At 38.4% G+C, this 22,032-nt stretch overlaps 1 protein-coding gene across 3 annotated transcripts in view; it reads right to left on the reverse strand.

Moving 5' to 3' along the window:
• The window catches only part of Grid2 (glutamate ionotropic receptor delta type subunit 2), a 1,433,911-nt gene that overhangs the window by 338,385 nt on the left and 1,073,494 nt on the right, over positions 1-22,032 (reverse strand). For all 3 annotated transcript variants that reach the window (XM_038318962.1, XM_038318963.1, XM_038318961.1), the window contains one exon: positions 9,639-9,836. In XM_038318962.1, coding sequence (XP_038174890.1) covers positions 9,639-9,836 — 198 coding nt within the window. The remainder of the gene's footprint in view (positions 1-9,638; positions 9,837-22,032) is intronic.

Below are 22,032 nucleotides of genomic sequence, written 5' to 3' on the forward strand. Positions count from 1 at the left end.
CACATATACTGTCTGAACTCCTTTCAGGTCTCCATCTAGTATACTCTGGGAAACTCAGCCCATTAGTATCTGTTTAGCCTAATTCAAAAACTAATCCCCGAACTGCTCATCTCCTGTGACCAATGAGGACTACCAATGGAGGAATTGGGACAGCAACCCAGACATATAACCTTTGACCTACAGTTTGTCCAGTTTATGTGATAAGGGGTGACACAGATTGTGGGAGTGGCCAACCAATGACTGGCCCAGCCTTAGACCTATGCCATAAGAGTGAGCCTACCCCTGACACTGCCTAGTACACCAGGACCCAGAGGATGGATGGCCTAGAAATGTAGGGTAGAACCAAATACACTTGGAGGGGAAAATGTCAATGTAATGATGTTTAACAATATTCTGCTATACTCATACACTGGTGCTTAGTCCAATACTCATCAAAGAGGCTTAATTCAGCAACAGAAGGAAACAGATGTAGAGACTCACAGCCAAACATTAAGTGGAACTTGGGGGTTACTATGGAAAAGATGGAGGAAGGCCCGTAGGAGCCAGGGGCTTCAAGGACATCTCAAGTATTCCCACAGAATCCACAAACCAAGGATCATCGGGGCCCACAGAAACTGAACAGACAACCAGGGAACTTGCACCGGACTGACATAGGCTCTTTGCATGTGACAGTTGTATAGCTTGGCCTTGTTGTGGGACACCTAACAGTGGGAACAGAGCTGTCTCTGACTCCTGTACTGGCTTTTGGGACCCTATTCCTCATACTTTTTCACCTTGCCCAGCCCTAACACAAGGCATGGTACTTAGTCTTACTACAACTTGATATGCTGTGTTTTGTCAATAGCCATAGGTGGTCTACCCTTTCCTGAGGAGTAGATGTGGATAGAGAGGCAGAAGGGAGGTGGGGGGAGAGCCAGGGACTGGGAGGAAGGAAGGGAGAGAAAACTGTGGTTGGGATGCAAAAGTGAATAAAATAGAAAGAATTAACATCTTAGTCACTGTTTGATTTAAGATATCTGTGTGGAATTCTTTCTTTTAAAATATCTGTTCCTTGCTGTAAATAGCTTTTATTATATTTAGGAATGACCCTTGTATCCCTAATCTCTCCAAGACCTTTATCATAAAAGGGTGCTGAATTTTGTCAAATGCTTTTTCAGCATCTAATGAGATGACCATATGGTTTTTTTCCTTCAGTTTATTTATATGATGGATTACATTGATAGATTTTCGTATGTTGAACCAGCCCTGCATCTCTGGGTTGAAGCCTACTTGATCGTAATGGATAATTTTTCTAATGTGTTCTTGGATTCGGTTTGCCAGTATTTTATTGAGAATTTTTGCGTCAATGTTCATGAGTGAGATTGGCCTGTAATTCTCTTTCTTGGTTGAGTCTTTGTGTGGTTTAGGTATCAGGGTAACTGTAGCTTCATAGAAGGAATTTGGCAGTGACTCTTGTGTTTCTATATTATGAAATACCTTAAGGAGTATAGGTATTAGGTCTTCTTGGAATTTCTGGTAGAATTCCGCATTGAAACCATCTGGTCCTGGGCTCTTTTTGGTAGGAAGGTTTCTGATAACAGTTTCTAATTCTTCGCGACTAACAGGATGATTTAGAGCATTTACCTGGTCCTGGTTTAACTTTGGTATATGGTATTTATCGAAAAAACTGTCCATTTCTTTTACATTTTCCAATTTTGTGGCATACAGGCTTTTGTAGTAAGATCTAATCATTCTCTGAATTTCCTCTGTGTCTGTGGTTATGTCCCCCTTTTCATTTCTGATCTTATTAATTTGTGTATTCTCCCTCTGCCGTTTGATTAGTTTGGCTAAGGGTTTGTCAATCTTGTTGATTTTTTCCAAGAACCAGCTTTTTGTTTCATTGATTCTTTGGATTGTTTTCTGTGTTTCTATTTTGTTGATTTCTGCCCTCAGTTTGATTATTTCCAGTCTTCTTCTTCTCCTAGGTGAGTCTGCTTCTTTTTTTTCCAGAGCTTTCAGGTGTGCTGTTAAGTCACCAATGAGTGCTTTCTCCGTTTTCTTTAAGTGGGCACTTAGTGCTATGAACTTTCCTCTTAGCACTGCTTTCATTGTGTCCCATAGGTTTGAGTATGTTGTGTATTTGTTTTCATCTTGAATTTTGCATGCAAATGGATGGAAATAGAAAACACTATTCTGAGTGAGGTAACCCAGACCCAAAAAGATGAACATGGGATGTACTCACTCATAATCGGTTTCTAGCCATAATTAAAGGACATCGAGCCTATTATTTGGAATCCTTGAGAAGATAATAAGAAGGTGAACTCCCAAAAAAGATATAGTAATCCTCCTGGATATTGGAAGTAGACACGATCGCCAGGCAAAAATTGGGACCTTGAGGGTTGGGCGAGACGCGGCCAAGGGAAGATGGGGAGAGAAAAGCGTGAAGGGGAGAATGGGGGGAGCTCGGAGGAATGGGATGCTTGGGATACAGGAAGGGTGGATATGGGAGCAGGGAAGCATATATCTTAATTTAGGGAGCCACCTGAGGGTTGTCAAGAGACTTGACCCTGGAAGGGTTCCCGGGTTTCCAGGGAGACGCCCCCAGTTGGTTCCTTGGGCAGCTGAGGAGAGGGAGCCTGAGGAGGCCAGTTCCTATAGCCATACTGATGAATTTCTTGCATATCACCATAGAACCTCCACCTGGCGATAGATGAAGAGAATGACAGAGCCCCACAATGGAGCGCCGGACTGAGCTCCCAGGGTCCTGATGAGGAGCAGAAGGAGAGAGAACATGAGAAAGAAAGTCAGGACCATGAGGGAACCTCCACCTGGCGATAGATGAAGAAAATGACTGAGCCCCACATTGGAGCACTGGACTGAGCTCCCAGGGTCCTGATGAGGAGCAGAAGGAGAGAGAACATGAGAAAGAGGGTCGGGAACGTGAGGGGTGCGTTCACTCATGGAGACAGTGGGACAGAACTAATGGGAGATCACCAACTCCAGTTGGAATGGGACTGATGGATCATGCGACCAAACCTGTCTCTCTGAATGTGGCCAACAGTGGGGGCTGACTGAGAAGCAAAGGACAATGGCGCTGGGCTCTGATTCTTCTGCATGGACAGGCTCTGTGGGAGCCTTCTCAGCTTGGTCGATCACCTTCCTGGACCTGGGGGAAGTTGGGAGGACCTTGGTCTTGGCATGGAGTGGGGAACCCTGATGGCTCCTTGGCCTTGAGAGGGAGGGAGGGGAGGTATGGGTGGAGGGGAGGGGAGGGAGGGGGGAGAAGGAGGGGATGGAAGGGGGAGGAGGAGGGGAGGGAAGGGGGAGGAGGAGGTGAGGAGATGGAAATTTTTTAATGTATAAAGAATAAACCATGAAAATAAAATAAAATAAAATATCTGTTCCTGTTCCTCTCTTCTAAAACATTTTGTTTGCAAATCTACATCACACTTCAGAAGGTCCATCAGCATCCATTGCTGGGCAGTCATGTGCAGGTGAGAAATGGGTACAAATTCCGGATTGGTGACTAACAAAATGTTGCTGACTAAAGATATTTTCAAGAATTTTGTGTGGTCTGGAAAAGACAAGGGATAATGTAGAGATGTATGTGCTCACCTTCCACCCAGAAACCTCTGGCTTCCTTCCAGATACTAATTCTTCCTAAAACTCAGAAATTATGGGCATTCTGCCACCACCAACTGGACTCCATGAGAAGGAGGTTGTTTGTTGTGCCTCCCTGCAGATCAGCCTGGCTTTGAGGATTGTCAACCTCATCTATGCCAAGAGCCATTAGAGCCCTCTCTTCCTGTGCAGATGCGGGGGAGAGAGACACATCAGCATGCTGTTGTTCTCTGAGCTATCCCTCACACACAAATTTCTTTTCCCACTATTCTTTATCTAACTCAGTAGCAGAAATAATTCCACTCTTTGCTCAGAGTGGAATAACTTGAAGGCTTAAATAATAACTCAGGGCATGATCTCCCTTTAACCCAACACTTCTGATTGTGTTTTCTTAGGCTCCATTTAGTCCTAGACATTACCTGTTTGTGTTCTAGATGTCCATCAACAACCTACTCCTAGACAGTCCCACTGGGGTGCTCCTCAGGCACATGGGAGTTACAGTGTCCACAGACAAAGTCTGTCTCTTGCATGTGCTTTCCCAGTGTGATGCTATTTTGAGTCATTGTTCTGCTGTTCTGCTGCCACTGGCACATTTCCTCTACTTGTGAGCATGCTTCATTCCTTTTATTTCCTTTGAGTTTTCAAGTTCTAATTATTGTATCTTAGTATACTAACCAATTTTCCCCAAATCAGTCTTTCTGCTTAGTTGTTACAGTCATTTTATTATAGACATCCTATTATTTCCCAATATGTTATTGTTTTTAAGTCTTATCTTCATTCCAGTGCTATCCCAGGCCTATCTAAGCTATCTTTTTGAGTTCTAAATCAGCTCACACTTTCCTTATATGTAAAAGTCTTGCATAACTTTTACCAGCTAAATAATGAAGTCTGAATTTTTAATATGACAAATCCATTTTATAACTATCGTCGCTGTTGCCTTTTACACTTCTGATCATTTTGAAGACCTAGCGCAAATATTCCTGTTCCATGAAATCCTTTTCTCTTTTCAGGCAGGAGCTCCTCCCTGGTCTGTGTGTTGCCATGGCACCCTATGCCTTTGTCACACTGTGTTTTTGTTGTTTATTCTTACTTTTTCTTCATGTAGTCTATGGAATACCTAAAATTAAGAAAAATATCTGACATTTACTTTTATGATGGCAATCACCATGCCCAGAATATAACATGCATTCAAAAATGTGTGCAAATGAATGGGTAAATATAGGGCACTCTGATGTACTTGGCATAGAAAGTAAACATAGTCTCAGCCTTCTGCCTTCCAGAAGAAAGACTATGGAAATAAGATCTCTATATTTATATCTAAATATATTTCTGTATATATGCGCACATATATATTTATATCTCGTAAACCAGTATTTTCTTTCCTTTCTTAAAAGTCAAATGCTTGTACCCATCTTACATTTTATCATACTTTATATAGATATCGTTCAGTTTCAGCTTGCCCAAACTGCTCTTAGTTTTCTTCCCAAATTATCAACCCCAGTCACAGATTTTGTCTTCTGAGCATACCTATTCCACATCTTTTAAAATGACCCTTTAAAACTTTATAGAGCCATACATATATATTTACAATTTTTATTATCATTTAATCTTATGCAAAAGGGTGTTTTGCTTTCATGTATGTCTGTTTATCACGTACATGCCTGATGCCTCATGAGGAAAGAGGAAAGTGTTAGAAACTCCCCCACCCAGGACTAGAGTTAAGAGGGTAGAGATACTTTATGTTTGTTTTGGGAATCAGTCCATGTCCTCTGCAAGAACCACCTCTCCAGATCCCACATATATGTATTTACATTACTACATAAATTCTTCTTCATTCAATTTACTGGTGAGAAGGTTTAGTTAGCACTTGGATTCTGGAAACAGACTTCCTGAATTTAAAACACAGACTCCCAATGTGGTTATGCGGCCACTTAAAGCTCCTTTATTTAGTTTTATTACCTGCAGCATTGAGGTAGCAATTATCCCTTCAGTTGTGAGTACTAAGTATTAATAAATACAAAGTGCAAAGGATCATGTTAGCAAGAGTCAGTTCTATGCACATGCTAGTAATTACCATGTAGTCACTGCCAACTTGTAGTTTTGAATTTTGATGTATGTTAATTGCCAGAACTGTCACATATATGACCTGAACTTGTCTTTAAGTCAAGTGATGTTTTATACAATGATACGTACAACAGAAAGTTAACTCTGACTAAAGGTGTAATGTGAGTCACACCTTATCTTTGTAAAAGCATTAAGCAATCGTGTTCTATCTGCCCGCTGCACGGCTGCATTATTAAATGTCCTAGTCCATTGCAATACATTTCCTTTTGGGTGGACCCTGTCCATCAGGTTTTTTTCCCATGGAAAGTGAAAGTTTATTCTGTTAATTTTCTTCTGCTGTGGTCTTAGAATTTCATTGTGGATCTCATAATCTCTTCATATACCTGTAAAGCACGGGCACTGACAGTTCTTCATTTGGCCTCCTAAACATTTTGCAGCCTATTGTTTGTAACTTAATTAATATTCTCACTTTAACTTTTAATTTACTGCTGGTTTCTTTGTGTATGTCCAACTACTGATAGTTTATTCATAATTTCAATAATTATCCTTGCACATAAAAAGGGCAGAATTTACTTTTCTTCTTAACCGCCCCCCCTTCTTCTAGTTGGGAAATCTTTTCCTTGGGCAGTACTGCATTTGCTCACTCCATGTTTTACATGGAGTCACTCAGCCCTTCCTACCTTCCTGTTGGATACTGGCATGTTGTGCTCTTTGATACTGGGAACACTGCCTCTACTTGGACTCAATAGTTCATGGTCTGAGCCAGTGTATACTTGGGCTGAGGTTCTGAATCAGAGTGATTGGCGAAAGAAAGCCAGTGTTTATACTGGGATAGATGAGAGTCTGAAACCTAAGCCTGGAGCTGCTGAAAGTCACCTTGCTTCCAAGAAAGGAGAGACTGTCTGAGAACTGGGACTACACCAAGAACGCAGAGCTGCAGGACAGAAAGCAACTCCAAGGCCTGATGAAATATGTCTGGATCTTGTCTCTGGCAGCTTAGCTTTGTGAGCCATTAAATTATCTTTTCACTTCAATTGGATTGTCATTTGCAACCAAAGACACCTAATTAATTAAACTTAGAAAATAGAGAAAGGTTATATTTGAGATGAGAATGCCTTTTCAAGCAGTAGGAAGGAGCAAAGATGTGGAGGAGATTGGAGATGGAAGAGAAATGGGGCAAAGAAAGGCAAAGGGGCAATTTAACTTCCATCTATATGCTGATGAGCCTCAAATGTGTGTCTATTCCAGATCCCTTGTCTGAACTCCAGACTCTTATAACAAATTACTGATTTCACTTTCTGTTTGGATGGCTCCAAGGAGGCCTATCCACAGCTCTAGAGTCAAACACTGGCTCAGACCCTAGACCTTCCTCTATTAGATGTTTGACTTTGACCAAGCTTCTTAAACTCTCAGTGCTTTGCCATTTTTATCCAGATCATAGAAAGAGTGGTTGTTTCAATTTTATGGTATAATTTAAGAAGATTTCAATTTTGACAGTTACTTGGGTTCTATTACTCATCTCTAAAATGTTAGTTTTTACTCAATATTCAAAAATACTCTTCTCAGTATATGTCCTTCCCTATCTTAGTCAGAGATATCCCTCTCAAGTCAATTTCAGGGAGGTGGATATTAGATTTAGATTTATTCCAGTAAATAGGCTCAGTGCATAAAGGCATTTGCTACCAAGCTTTACAACCTGAGTTCAATCTCAGGGACCCATGCATAATAAGGAGTAAATGAAGTTCCAAAAGTTGTCCTTTGACCTTTTCACATGTGCTATGGCACATATGCACTCTGTATCTCTGTCTCTGTCTCTGTCTCTCTCTCTCTTTTTTTCTCTCTCTCTCTCACAAACACACACACACACACACACACACACACACACACACACACACACACACACACACACACACACACACACACACACAAAATCCAAGAAAGCATAAATAGACTATTTGGGGAAAGAAAAAGAAGCAGTGAGATTAAGTATGCATGTATGTGCATATGTATGTATGTATGTGTGTATGTATGTGTGTGTGCATGTATGTGTGTATATGTATGCATGTATATACATAAAGAAGCAACTGATGAATGAGAAGAAGAAAAGTAATTGAACCTCTGTAGGTGCAACCTAAATAATGGCAGCTAGAGAAAAGTCAAGTGACTCCAAGAAGATAAGGTAACAAAGGACATCTTTTACTACTGCTATGCTTGGATAGATAAGACAAAAAGCACTGTCTTTGATCTTTCTTCTACCTCCCTATCTTACCTATTAGCAAAACCTGTCAGTCAACTTACAAAATTTATGTTGAATGTATTACAGTTTTAAGCACAGCACCTGGGGAAGGTTTCACCATTCTATCAGCATCAGCTAATGAGACCAACTTTACTTTCCTTCCTTATAACATTCCTGGATTTATTTTTCTGGTTAATCGTCATAGTGACTCTTCCACATAACTGGGCATTGTGATTTAGAGAGAATTTAAACAGTCTCTGAAGCTGATATTGGTAGTAAATTCATTACTGGTAACCATGGCTAGTATCTGTTTCAAATCAAGATTGTTGGGTTGCCAGTAGGATAACAGAATCAATAAAAGGATTTTGAGGTGGAAGAGGTAAAAAAAGAAAAGATTGATATTTTTCTGTTTATCTTAGTATTTTTAAGAAATGATGAACTTTAATATCTGAACTCATTCCAGAAGGGTCTCCTTTTAAGGTTTGAAAAGTATAGAAAACAGCAGCTCCATCCTCAGCACCAATAACCTCCTACATCCCTTGAAAACTAGTTTACTCTTTCACTATCCCCAGGATTATTTTATTTTATTTTGAGATAGAGTTTCACTGTGTACCCTCATATGATCTAGAACTCACCATATCAAACAGGCTGGCCTTAAACACACAGAGATATTCCTGCCTTTGTCTCCTGAGTTGTGGGATTAAACATCTGTCCTATCTTGGCCTTGTACAGACTCTTACATAACATCTGTTCCCATCAATGTCACAAACTGCATGACTTATTTTTGTCAAGAAATTCGAAGCAATGTGATCTTCCTCAACCCCTCAACTTCTTTCCTCAGATTTCAGACACAACTCATCATCAGATTTTAGTATGAAAGCAACAGCTTTCCCTCACCAAAACCATATCTCAAACTAACTTCTAACGACTCTGGTGCGTTTATTACACATTCACATCTTTTCTATGTTAAAATTCCTCTTTTTTTCATTTCCTGGCTTATACTATTCAATTCTCTATATAAGATCAAGCAAAATCTGCAAAATCTGTTACCCTTCCTTTATCTTTTTTCTTTTTCCCACTACAGCTAGATATGCATGCATGCATACATGTGTGTGTCCTCCCAAGCATGTGTGTGTGTGTGTGTGTGAAAAAGTTCACTTCCTTACTTCCATGTTTTCCTACAATCTTGTCAGTCAACCTCTCTCTCCACTTACTTCTGGAAAGAGTGGAAGGATACTGAAGGGTGATCAGCAGTTCTGAACGGGTACTGCAGCAAGTTAGGAAGACTGTTACATAACACAGTCAGCAAAGATCCACCTCAATTCACAAACCACTGGTAACTGAAATAACGCTAACGACTAATGTGGCAAAGGATAAAGACTGATGTAGAAGAGTTGGGCAGATGAAGCAAGAATACACTTATAAACTCTCTTCAAATGACTGCCTGATTCCAAGAACTACCTATATTAGAAAATTCTAAGAAAGTCAATATATGTGACAGGCATACAGACAAAAGATAGAAAGAAGATTACAATTGTAGTTTTCTATTATAGGAGATACTAAATTTAAATTTTATTTTGCCATCCAGTTTTCTATTCACAATCTTCATTAAGTAACACTGGGTGAGTCTTTTGCATTAAATACTACAATCAAATATTTTCCATCTTGTTTGTTCATATGAATACAGCTTTCACTGATTATAGCTGAAAGTTTGGGAATGAGATAAATGAATTCTTACCTTAAAAACAAGTTCTCCTACCAGTCCATTCCACGTCCCATCTTCCTGTGGGCTTCCGTATTTGTGGTCGGGTGCAACATAAATTTCATAGTTAAAACCCAGGTAGTTAGATAGAGCATCCAAAACATCAATGGAGAAGCCCTGGTATTTCTTCGGTTTTCCCAAGACATTTTCAGAGACCATTACAAAAGGCTCCTCCTACATGGAAGAAAAATCTTGATGTCAATCAACATTTCTCCCTAAAAGCAAGAGCTCATTCTTTAAAGTCTAAACACAATTTTCTGCTTTGAAAAAATATTAGCTTGGGAGTAGGGTTTATACATTATTGATGCATCATGCTATTGAATTGTGTTTAATCACCCAGGTTCTTGTCACCTCTCATTTTATCATTGTCAGATCAAAACTGGGAGGAATGCAACTAAACTTTCCAATAGCATTATTTCCTGTTCCTTGAGATATGGGTACAACTTAAGACTCATCGGCAATGTAATTGATTTTAAGAAGCTATGGTTTTACTGTCTCCATTAGACATTTTGTCAACCTATGTAAAAAGAGAAAAGAATGCTAACACATGTTCAAATCCGAAAATAGCAAGTCTTCAAAAGATATATAGTTTAAGTAAAATTTAGAATATCACACATACTGGAAATTATTTGGCAAGTAGTTTTATTACTTTGATATACACATATTTCACTACAAAAACAGCTCTGGTACTATAACTACTATTTTTTGTAAAAAAGAATCTTTTTGATAAACTAATTTATCAAATTTGACAAACTGGCTTCATACCCTGTATCTTTTCACATGCTTTTTTAAAAAATGTTATTAATTTGGTACAGTTCACTTGTATCCCAAAATGACCTTGAATTTATCGTCTTCCTGGTTCACCTCCAAAGTGTTGGAATTACAGGCACGAGCCACTATTCCCAGTCTTCGTGGTGATGAGGACTCAACCTATGGCTTCAGGCCTGTTACACAAGTACCGCCTCCTATGTCTTGGTTTGATCCTGGTAAACCTAGCCCATAGGCTGCTTTTGCTTCAGAGCAGGTGTTAAGAGTGCATTTGTTTGAAATATTGCTGGCAGATGACAGAAAATTCAATTATTTGTCACTTGATTTCCAGAACTTTTGCAGATATAATTCAGACACATTAATATTTAATGGTAAATACAGAATATTTACCATTGTTAGTGTAAATAGTCCACACAACACTTGGCGCAGACCAAAATCTTCCCTTGGGTGGAAACATACAACAATTTCTTTGAATAATTTTTTCTTAGAAGCATACAATTAGCCATCTTTGACATGCACAATAATACTTTCCTTTGGCCTGTTCTAGGTTGTAAGTGAACACCTGTAAGCCATTGTTTTTGTGTTGGGGATACTCTCAATTGTCAGCCTCAGATATTTTCCCTAAAATTACCTAGAAAGATGTTTTCTTTGTCAGGGTGAAAAAGCTGCATTTCCTGTCAGTAATACCTTTTAAAAGGCTGAAAACTATGTAAGCAGCTATTGTACACACAGAAAATCAACACTAACTTTTATTTTCTCCAACAACATGAATACCTCGGCATTTGGGCTGGCTTTGCCATCCTGGTTTCTGAGATTACCCATGTTTTTCTCTTTTAAAGTTTTTTGTTTCCTTTTTCTTCCTTCCTTCCTTTCTTTAATGATATATCATCTTAGTGTTAGGTCAATCAGTATATAGACAGTAAAAGTAAACAACTGTCAAATGGCCCCACTAGTTTTTCTATAGTTATAACTCTCCCCAATAGTTAGCACTACTAATAAACAAATGAAATCTGTTGCTCTCCTTAATGCTCAGTGAGGCCACATGACTAATTCCAGCTAATACACCAAGTGATATGTGCACCAGTTCTTGCTGTCTTTCTAACAGGAATGAGCCTAAAATGGCTGGTGCCCTCCCTGGTAATGAACTCATCCTACAGAGCAATAAGACAGATGGTTCTGTCTCTGACACTTGACCTGTTGTACTGGACAAGGATTGCTTTTCTTGAGTTATATAATATATTACATACATATATTTCAGTCTATTTGTTATATTACTTTTTTTCTCCTATGGTAGTATTTCATCTTAATGACTAATGATCCATAGATAAAACTTTCTGAGAAAGAGTTGACATATTACTGATGTACTTACTCTTTATGCACATTTTAATTGATTTTTGTTGAGCTCTACATTTTCATCTGCTCCCCTCCCTGCCTCTACCCTTCCCTTCAACCTTCTCCCAAGGTCCCCATGCTCCCAATTTACTCAGGAGATCTTATCTTTTTCTACTTCCCATTTAGATTAGATCCATGTATATCTCCCTTAGGGTCCTCATTGTTGTCTGGGTTCTCTGGGATTGTGATTTGTGGGCTATTTTTCTTTGCTTTATGTTTAAAAACCACTTATGAGTGAGTACATGTGATAATTTTCTTACTCTTAATAGTATCATGATACATGAAGGAAAAGTCCAAATTTCATGTTAATGTTACATGTGAAATACAATTCAATTTTGATAGAAAATTTTGTATATATTTTCAAGCTCATAGCAAAACTTGCAGGGCCTGTGAAATAGCTCAGTAGGTATAGAAACTTTTCACTAAGCCCAAAAACCTGAGTTCCACCTTTAGGACACACATGGTAGAAGGAGCAGGCTTCCCCCATGGATTTTCCTGTGACTTCCTTACCCGTGATGGAGATTGTACACAAAATAAATAAATACAGGTAATGAAAATAAAATACAACTTCTGCACAATTTGTTAAAGCTTGACACTTTTCATTAGAGTTTGGGAGAGATCAAAAGATTAACCAGTGACTTCATTTGGCAAATATTCTGAAGTAGCAAGTAAAGTTGTTAGAAGAAGAAATGAGTATAAAAATTGTAAGTAAATATCAAATTTGAGGAACATGAATTTACATGATCAAAGCCCAATTTATAAGGCCTTGCATACCTGGATCATATTTAAAGGGTTTCTTAAAAAACTGTACTTATTTCATTTGTAACGTGTTCAAGTATAGTTTATGAAGATAGAAAGATCATTCATGAGAGACAGTGCCTGACTCTTACCAAAACTATTTGACCCTTAGCATTCTCTATTTTCAGGGACATTCCTTTTTTCAAAACATAAAAGAGCTTTAAGGTGAAGCAACCGTATATTCACTAGAAATTGGAACAGATTTTTACATCATTGGGTTCTCTAGGTTCCCACCTAGAACCTGAATTACAGATGTGTAGAGCTAGTATTATCTCCTGCCTGCCCATGAACCCAGTCAACTGCACTGACCTGGGCCTTTGCTGAGTGTGAACCTGTATTCAAAATCAGAACTCCAGGTAGGATCTTCCAGAGCCAGGCACCTAGCCTGATTGTCTAACAGCCACTGCTCTGTTCCTGTCCCCTGCAGGGCCCACAAAGGGACAACCTGACCTAGTCCCTCACCCTTGCTTGTCTACCACCTTATCCATATGCTAACCTGGGACCATGGGAGTCCCATCCACAACCACAGAGTGACCCATGACTTGAAAAATAAGCAACATTCAGCTGATCTACCAACTTACATGTTGGAATAATGCCCAACAAAGATACAAAAAACTCTATTTTTCTTTCTTTCTTTCTTTCTTTCTTTCCTTTCCTTCCTTCCTTCCTTCCTTCCTTCCTTCCTTCCTTCCTTCCTTCCTTCCTTTCTTTCTTTCTTTCTTTCTTTCTTTCTTTCTTTCTTTCTTTCTTTCTTTCTTTCTCTAAAGTAAGAACAGATGTCCATACCAAAATATATTAAAAATAACATACTGTAGAAGTTTGAATTACATCACAGAACCACAAACAACGAGAAAAATCAAGACAGTATTTTTTTCCAGAAACAAGCACTGCCAACCCAGTTTTCCTGAAAAAAAAAATCAGCTTAGCTGATGCACAAAACAATAATTTTAAAACAATTATAAATATACTCAAGGAGCTGAAAAAGGATATGAATAAGTGCCTGGATGAGACAGATAAACCACAGAGTAGAATGAAATAATAAAACACTTCAATATATGAAAATTGAGTTTATTAAAGGGACAGATTCTCTAAAGGAAAGCTAGACTGGAGTAAAAATTTAAATGCATGAAAAACCTTAAGATTTTAAAAAGGAAAAAATAGAGAGGAAAGCCTCAACAACAGATTGGATTAAGTGGAAGACACAATGGCAGGTCACAAAGAGCAAGATAGGAAAAAATGGGTCAATCAATAAATGAAAATGTTAAATATAAAACAACAATAATAAATTTAGTAACAAAGCACCTAGGAATATTGAAACACTATAGCAAAGACTAAACTTACAAATAACAGATATTGATGGATGAGAAACCCAGATCAAAGTCACTAAAAATATTTCAAGAAACCATAGAAGACAATTTCATAAGTGAAAAGAAAGAGATGCTTTGTCAAAGTACAAGAAGCATACTGAACTCCAAATACACAAGGCCAGAAAAAAAACCCAGAAAAATAATAATAAAAACAATAAAAGTACAGAACAAGGAACAGATGCTGAAATTTTCAAAAGGGGAAGATTAAATGACATACAAAGCGAAGTCCTTCAGAATAAAACCTGACTTTTCAATGGAGATTTGAAGTATCAGAAGGGCCTGCACTGATGTTTTGCAAATTCTTTAAAAGCATACAGGCCAGACCATATTACTGTACCCAACAAAACTATCAACTGTTATAGGAAGTAAAAGGAAAAATTTTCATAATAAAAATAATTTTAAGGAATATATGATGCCTAAGCCAGCTTTACAGAGGATACTGGGGGGATTTCAGTCTGAAAGAAGATTAAGCATAGAAGGAAAGGAGCTTGAAATTAGTAGTACTAAGTGTCCACATCAATAAACTGTAGTGATCAGATTAATAACTTGATAATGCCTCTGAAAGTATTAAACAACATGAACAAATAACACTAAGAACAGATGGGAAGAAATTATCAAAACTCACAACTGAAGTTAATGAAAGAGAAATGAAAAAGTACAAAGAATGAATGAAGAGTTAGTTCTTCTAAAAATTATTAAGATTGATATACTTTTAACCAAATTAACTTAAGGCAAAATTAGAGTATCAAAATTAATGATATTAGAATGAAAAGGGAAATATTACAAAGGACACCTAAGAAATTGAGAGAATCATAAAGCCATACCTTTTAAGTTTATAGCCTAAAAAACCTGAAAAATCTAAAAATATAAATAAGTAAATATAAATCTCTAGATAGATATGACCTATCAAAGTTAAGTAAAGATGAAGAAAATAATTTAAGTAGATCCATAACATCTAATGAGATAGAAGCAGTAAATACAAATCTTCCAACTAATGAAAGCTTAGGGCAAAATGGATTCAGTGCATAATCTCAACAGACTTTCAAAGAGGAGCTAACAGCAATGCTCCTCAAATTATCCCATGAAATAAAAACTAAAGGAAAAATTTTAAACTCTTTATAAAACCCAATATTACACTGATACTGAAATCAGATAAAAACTCACAAAAATCAAATTATTAGCTAATATCTCTGATGAACATGGAAACAACTTGAGGAAATAGGATAGTTGATAAGGAGGAAGGACAGAGATGAGAGCAAGGAAAGATATCTTGATTGAGGGAGCCATTAAAGGGTTAGCAAGAAACCTGGTTCTAGAGAAATTCTCAGGAATCCACAAGGATGACCCCAGCTAAGACCCTAAGCAATAAAAGAGAGGGGGCACAATCTTGACTTGCCCTGTAGTAAGACTAATGAATATCTTAAATATACCATAGAAACCTTCAGCTGATGGAAACAGAGGCAGAGACCCACTTTGGAACACTGGACTGAGTTCCCAAAGTCTAGTTGAAGAGTGGGAGAAATGAGAATATGAGCAAAGGTGTCAAGACCAGGATGGTTACACCTACTTACACACTCTTCCATGAGCTAATGGGAGCTCACAACTCCAGATGGACTGGGAAGGCAAAAGCATAGAGCCAAACTAGTCCCTCTGATTGTGATTAACAGTTGCATGGCTGGGGCACACTGGGAGGGATACTGGCACCAGGATTTATTCCTACTGCATGTACTGGCTTTTTGGGAACATATTCTCTTTGGTTGTATACCTTGCTCAGCCTAGATATAGTAGGGATGGCCTTGGACCTTCCCCAAAGAAATGTGCCTTACCTTCTGAGGACTGAATAGGGGTGGGATGGAAGGGTATGTGGAGGGAATGGGAAGAGGGGAGGGAGTTGGAACTTGTATTAGTATGTATAATGAAAAATGATAGTTTGATTTCTTTAAAAAAATAAAAATTAAAAAATTAAAAAATAAAAAGAACCTTTGAAACAACAAAAACAGGAAAAAACATCCCCACCCTGATAGAATACTTACAAACTAAAAACACATAGAAAAATTATTCAGCATTACCAAATTGGTATTATCCCATGAATTAGGGGAGGATTCAATGATGTGGGAGTCTCCTCTGTGTGCTGTGATTACTATTAATGAATAAAGAAACTGCCTTGGCCTGTTGATAGGGCAGAACTTTAGGTAGGTGGGGGAAATCTGGATGGAATGCTGGGAGGAAGAAGGGAGAGTCAGGGAGATGCCATGGATCTGCTGCCAGAGTAAGACATGCAAAAATTTTGCCGGTAAGCCACTGTCATGTGTGGATACACAGATTAATAGAGATGGGTTAAATTAAGATGTAAGACTTAACCAATAAGAAGCTAATTGGCCAAGCAGTGATTTAATTAATACAGTTTCTGTGTGATTATTTCAGGTCTAAGCTAGCCGGGTGGCTAAGATGAACAAGAGGGCCCTTCTGCTACTGTTCAACATAAGTCAATAAACAGAATCACCCACATAAACAGACCAATAGACAAAAGAATTTATCTCATTAGATGCAGAAAATGCCTGTTACAAAATCAACAATAACTTTCACAGTAAAAATTTATGGTAAAATTCCTAGTGAGACTAGGAATATAGGAGGTGATCTCAATATACTAAATTCAATTCATAATAAGTTTACAGCCAATAGAGTAAATAGAGGAAAACCAGGAACAAGGTAAGTGATGGAGGATTCCCATTGGCTAATAAAGAAACTGCCTGGCCCATTTGATTGGCCAGCCCTTAGGTGGGCAGAGTAGACAGAACAGGAAGAAGGAAGTGAGGTAGATGGCTCAGTCAGATGCCATGCCTCTCCTAAGTGAGAGAGACTGCCATGCCTCTCCTCTGAGAGAGAGGGAGACGCAATGAAGCTCCAGCCCAAGATGGACGTAAGCTAGAAACTTCCCGGTAAGGCACCACTTCGTGGTGTTACACAGATTATTAGATATGGGTTAGTCAAGACGTGAGTAAGAGGCTGGAATTAATGGGCCCGGCAGTATTTAAAAGAATACAAGTTGTGAGTTGTGATTTCGGGGCATAAGCTAGCTGGTGGCTGGGAGCCTGGCGGCGGGAAGCTGGCCCACAGCCCCTCCACTACAGAATGGCACCCAACGTGGATAACTGAACCCAAAGAAAACCTGAGAAAGCTTGGGAAAGAATAGAGTAAAGCATGTTTTCTTGGTAGCAGCAATTTCTCGGATCTGAGCAAGCGCTCTCATCTAAGAGAGGCTTCCTGACTCAGCTTTAGCTGCAAAACCCTGCAGCTCTTTTAAGAGGTCCTGCTACAAAACACTTAAATGGCGCTGATAAAAGCTGACTGCATGCTTGTTTGTTTTCAGCCATAGCAGGAAAAAAGTTGTGCTGTTTTAAAATGCTGGTGTTCTGGTCTGTACTGTCAGGACAAACTCTGACTCTTTCAAGCAGGCGGTCCTGACTGTTGTTTGACACTGTTGCAGCTTGCTTGCTGGCAGGGACCTTGAAATGCCATAGAGTTGTGGCGATAAACATGGCTACCGCCAGTACCTCCACCACGAGGCTAGAAAGCTAAGGCATGGGCTGGATCCAGCCACCAAAGTTATGGCTTTAGTTCTACCGATTTTGGTGGGTAAATTAAAGACTTATGTGGTCACAAAAAGAGAGATATACAGTAAAAGAAAGATTCAAAGTTGAAGAAAATGTCTAAATGGTTTACAATGTATTAAAAGTATATGCAGGCTAGTTAAAGTTCTTAAAAGTAAAAAAGAAAAGGAAAAAAGGAAGTAGTTTGTTATGGTGGTACACACCTTTAATCCCAACACTTGGGAGGCAAGGTAGATTGACCTCTGTTACTTCAAGGTGTGGTAGCACACACCTTTAATCCGAATGCCTGGGAGGCAGAGACAGACAGATCTCTGTGAGTTCAAGGTGTGGTAGTACACACCTTTAATCCCAGAACTTGGAAGGCAGAGGCTGACGGATCTCTGAGAGTTCAAGGACAGCCTGGTCTGCAGAGTTATTCCAGGACAAAGATATACAAAGAACTTATCAAAAAATAAAAAAATAAAAGTAAAAATAAACGAAATAGAGGTTAAAATAAAGCCGTACAAAGATGGAAAATATACGGAGAATCTTGATACTGTATACTATTATACTCTCTTTGAATTGTTTGAATGCTGAGGAAGAAGCAATAGCTGCTAAAAGATATTTGTTTACAAATGCTGCTGAACTAATCCAAGATAGATATTTTGAAAATACCTTGACTTCAGAATTTAGATCTAAGGATATGATGCTTTGGAAAGGAGTTTCTTTTGTTTTTACAGAAAATGAGACCGTGTGGATTGCTTCTATCCCAATATGGTATGATAGACCACGGCCTCCTGAAAGGTTGCTGTGAACACCTTCAGAAAATTACTTCACCCAACTGATGACTGAGATGAACCTGGCACACAGGTTACACCATGAAAGACCTAATTAACAGCGTCCCCATTCAGCAGGAAGCAGTTTGGAGAGAAATAACTGCGTCCATGTTCCCAAATATTGTTTATAAATGTTCTTTTACATTTAAAGGGGGATATGATATAGATATGAATAATTTGCATTGATATGGATTTTGCTTTAGTGATACAATTTTGTTATATGTATATGTATTTCTGATACTGATTAAGGTATTGTGATTATGTAGTTCATTTAAAAAATGTAATGTATAGAGGTTGTTAATGGATAGTCATCAATAATAGTAAAACTTGTAGTTATGTTAGTTAGATTTTCTAGATATATAGAGATATATTTAAGTTAAATAGGCATTCTTCATATCTTTCAAAGACTACAGAATATCTCATTTTAGATGTTTTAATAACTTAGGGCTTTTCATGACAATGAGACATGTCAGCTCCTGGAAGCACCAATCTACTTCAAGAGGAAGATGGGCATCGAAGAGGATCCTTATGGAGTTTGATAGCCACTTGGGCAAGAAACTGCTCTTGCCTGGACTGTTGGCATAAACTGGACACAAAGAACCCACAGAAAGAAGACTGCTGAACTTGCCTAAAAGTGAGATGATCTTTCGGGTTTCCTGATTCATGAAAGAGTCTGTGAGACGTTCTGCAGGACACAGCAGATACTGACTGAACTGCCTTTGAAATTTCCTGCATCATGGAAATGTCTCCTGGAAACTATGGGCCTGTAGGCCGAAGATGGATGCCCCAACAGTACAAAAGAACTTTGGGTGACTGTCCAGGCAGCGAGATGTCTCTGTCATTTCTAGAGTTTGGAAGTTGCTTATTTCTTGTTTACTTAGGTAATATTATATCCTTCTGGAGTCTTTGATGGAGTTGAAGAATGGATAGATAGTTATAGTTTTCCTTAGTTATGATAAAAGATAAAGTAGATATAAATACTGTAACTGTAATTCTTACTTGATAACTGTTTTGTTATATGTAATTTTACTATGTTAAAGCCTTTCTTTTTTTTAAACAGAAAAAGGGGAAATGATGGAGGATTCCCATTGGCTAGTAAAGAAACTGCCTGGCCCATTTGATTGGCCAGCCCTTAGGTGGGCAGAGTAGACAGAACAGGAAGAAGGAAGTGAGGTAGATGGCTCAGTCAGATGCCATGCCTCTCCTAAGTGAGAGAGACTGCCATGCCTCTCCTCTGAGAGAGAGGGAGACGCAATGAAGCTCCAGCCCAAGATGGACGTAAGCTAGAAACTTCCCGGTAAGGCACCACTTCGTGGTGTTACACAGATTATTAGATATGGGTTAGTCAAGACGTGAGTAAGAGGCTGGAATTAATGGGCCCGGCAGTGTTTAAAAGAATACAGTCTGTGTGTTGTTATTTCTGGGGCTGAGCTAGTCAGGCAGCCGAGAGCTGGGCAGGATGAAAAGCAGGCCTGCCCGCAGCTCCTCACTACAGGTAAGGATGTCGACTCTTGCCATTTCTGTTTAATATAGTATAAGAAGTATTAGGTAGACCAACATGACAACTGAATAAGATTAAGGAGACGTAAACAGGAAATAAAGAAATTAAAGTATCTTCATTTGCTGTGGGAGCCCATAGATGTGGCGCTGCTCCATCTTGACTTAGGGTTAGAGAGGTCAAGCTTGTTTTGCTCAGTCAAGGTCAAACAGGCCTAAGGTGAAGTTGCTGTATGTCTTGGCTAGAACAGGATGTTTGGCCTAAGGTTTAGCTACTGGTTGTTTTGCTCCTCAATGTTTTGAATTCTTGTTTGTTGCTTGTATCAGGAAAAAATGTCTTTTTGCCCCCCATGACTTTGGGTATGAAAAGGGTTTTGAAAAATATACTCAAGGCTGCAGTATTCACTGAGAGTCATCCCAAATTTATTCTATGGCTGTTTTTTTCTGTGTCTGTTATTTATACCTGCAATTTCTCAATGCACATGCTTCCTTCCTAGCAAGAATGAACCAAGACCAGCAGAACCTTGCAGCAGACATCATTACCCTGACACAAGGTATGACAATTTGCAAATTATATGATTTTGTACATAAAAGACACTAAAGAATCCACCAAGAAACTTCTGCAGTTGACAAATACATAATTAACATACAAGAAATAGTGTACATTCTATACACAAATTACAAACATACTTAAAGTAAATCAAGGTAACAATACCTTATACAGTAAACCCAAAAAACACATCTTGAAACAGATCTAATTAAGAATATGAAATATTTAAACAACAAAAACTGTGAACTTCCAAGAAGACCTAATACCTATACTCCTTAAGGTATTTCATAATATAGAAACAGAACAGTCATTGCCAAATTTCTTTTATGAAGCTACAATTACCCTGATACTTAAACCACACAAAGACTCAACCAAGAAAGAGAATTACAGGCTAATCTCACTCATGAACATCGATGCAATAATTCTCAATAAAATACTGGCAAACAGAATCCAAGAACACATTAGAAAAATTATCCACTATGATCAAGAAGGCTTCATCCCAGAGATGCAGGGCTGGTTCAACATATGAAAATCTATCAATGTAATCCATCATATAAATAAACTGAAGGATAAAAACCATATGATCATCTCATTAGATGCAGAAAAAGCATTTGACAAAATTCAGCACCCCTTTATGATAAAGGTCTTGGAGAGATTAGGGATACAGGGGTCATTCCTAAATATAATATAGGCTATTTACAGCAAGCCAACAGCTAACATCAAATTAAATGGAGAGAAACTCAAGGCCATACCACTAAATTCAGGAACACGACAAGGCTGTCCACTTGCTCCTTATCTCTTCAATATAGTGCTTGAAGTTCTAGCAATTGCTATTGCTAGACAAATATTCCTAAGACAAAACAAGGGGATCAAGGGGATTCGAATTGGAAAGGAAGAAGTTAAACTTTCGTTATTTGCAGATGATATGATAGTGTACATAAGTGACCCCAAAAACTCCACCAAAGAACTCCTACAGCTGATAAACTCCTTTAGTATCGTGGCAGGATACAAGTTCAACTCCAAAAAATCAGTCGCCCTCCTATATACAAAGGATAAGGAAGCAGAGAAAGAAATCAGAGAAGCGTCACCTTTCATGATAGCCACAAATAGCATAAAATATCTTGGGGTAACTCTAACCAAGGAAGTGAAAGACCTATTTGACAAGAACTTTAAGTCTTTGAAGAAAGAAATTGAAGAGGATACCAGAAAATGGAAGGAGCTCCCTTGCTCTTGGATTGGGAGGATCAACATAGTAAAAATGGCAATACTACCAAAGGCAATCTATAGATTTAATGCAATCCCCTTAAAGATCCCATCAAAATTCTTCACAGATCTTTAGAGGACAATAATCAACTTTATATGGAAGAACAAGAAACCCAGGATAGCCAAAACAATCTTATACAATAAAGGAACTTCTGGAGGTATTACCATCCCTGACTTCAAACTCTATTACAGAGCTACAGTATTGAAAACAGCTTGGTATTGGCATAAAAATAGAGAAGTCGACCAATGGAATCGAATAGAAGACCCAGATCTTAACCCACAAACCTATGAACACCTGATTTTTGATAA

Source organism: Arvicola amphibius, chromosome 2 (genome assembly GCF_903992535.2).
Source record: "Arvicola amphibius chromosome 2, mArvAmp1.2, whole genome shotgun sequence".
Lineage (NCBI taxonomy): Eukaryota > Metazoa > Chordata > Mammalia > Rodentia > Cricetidae > Arvicola > Arvicola amphibius.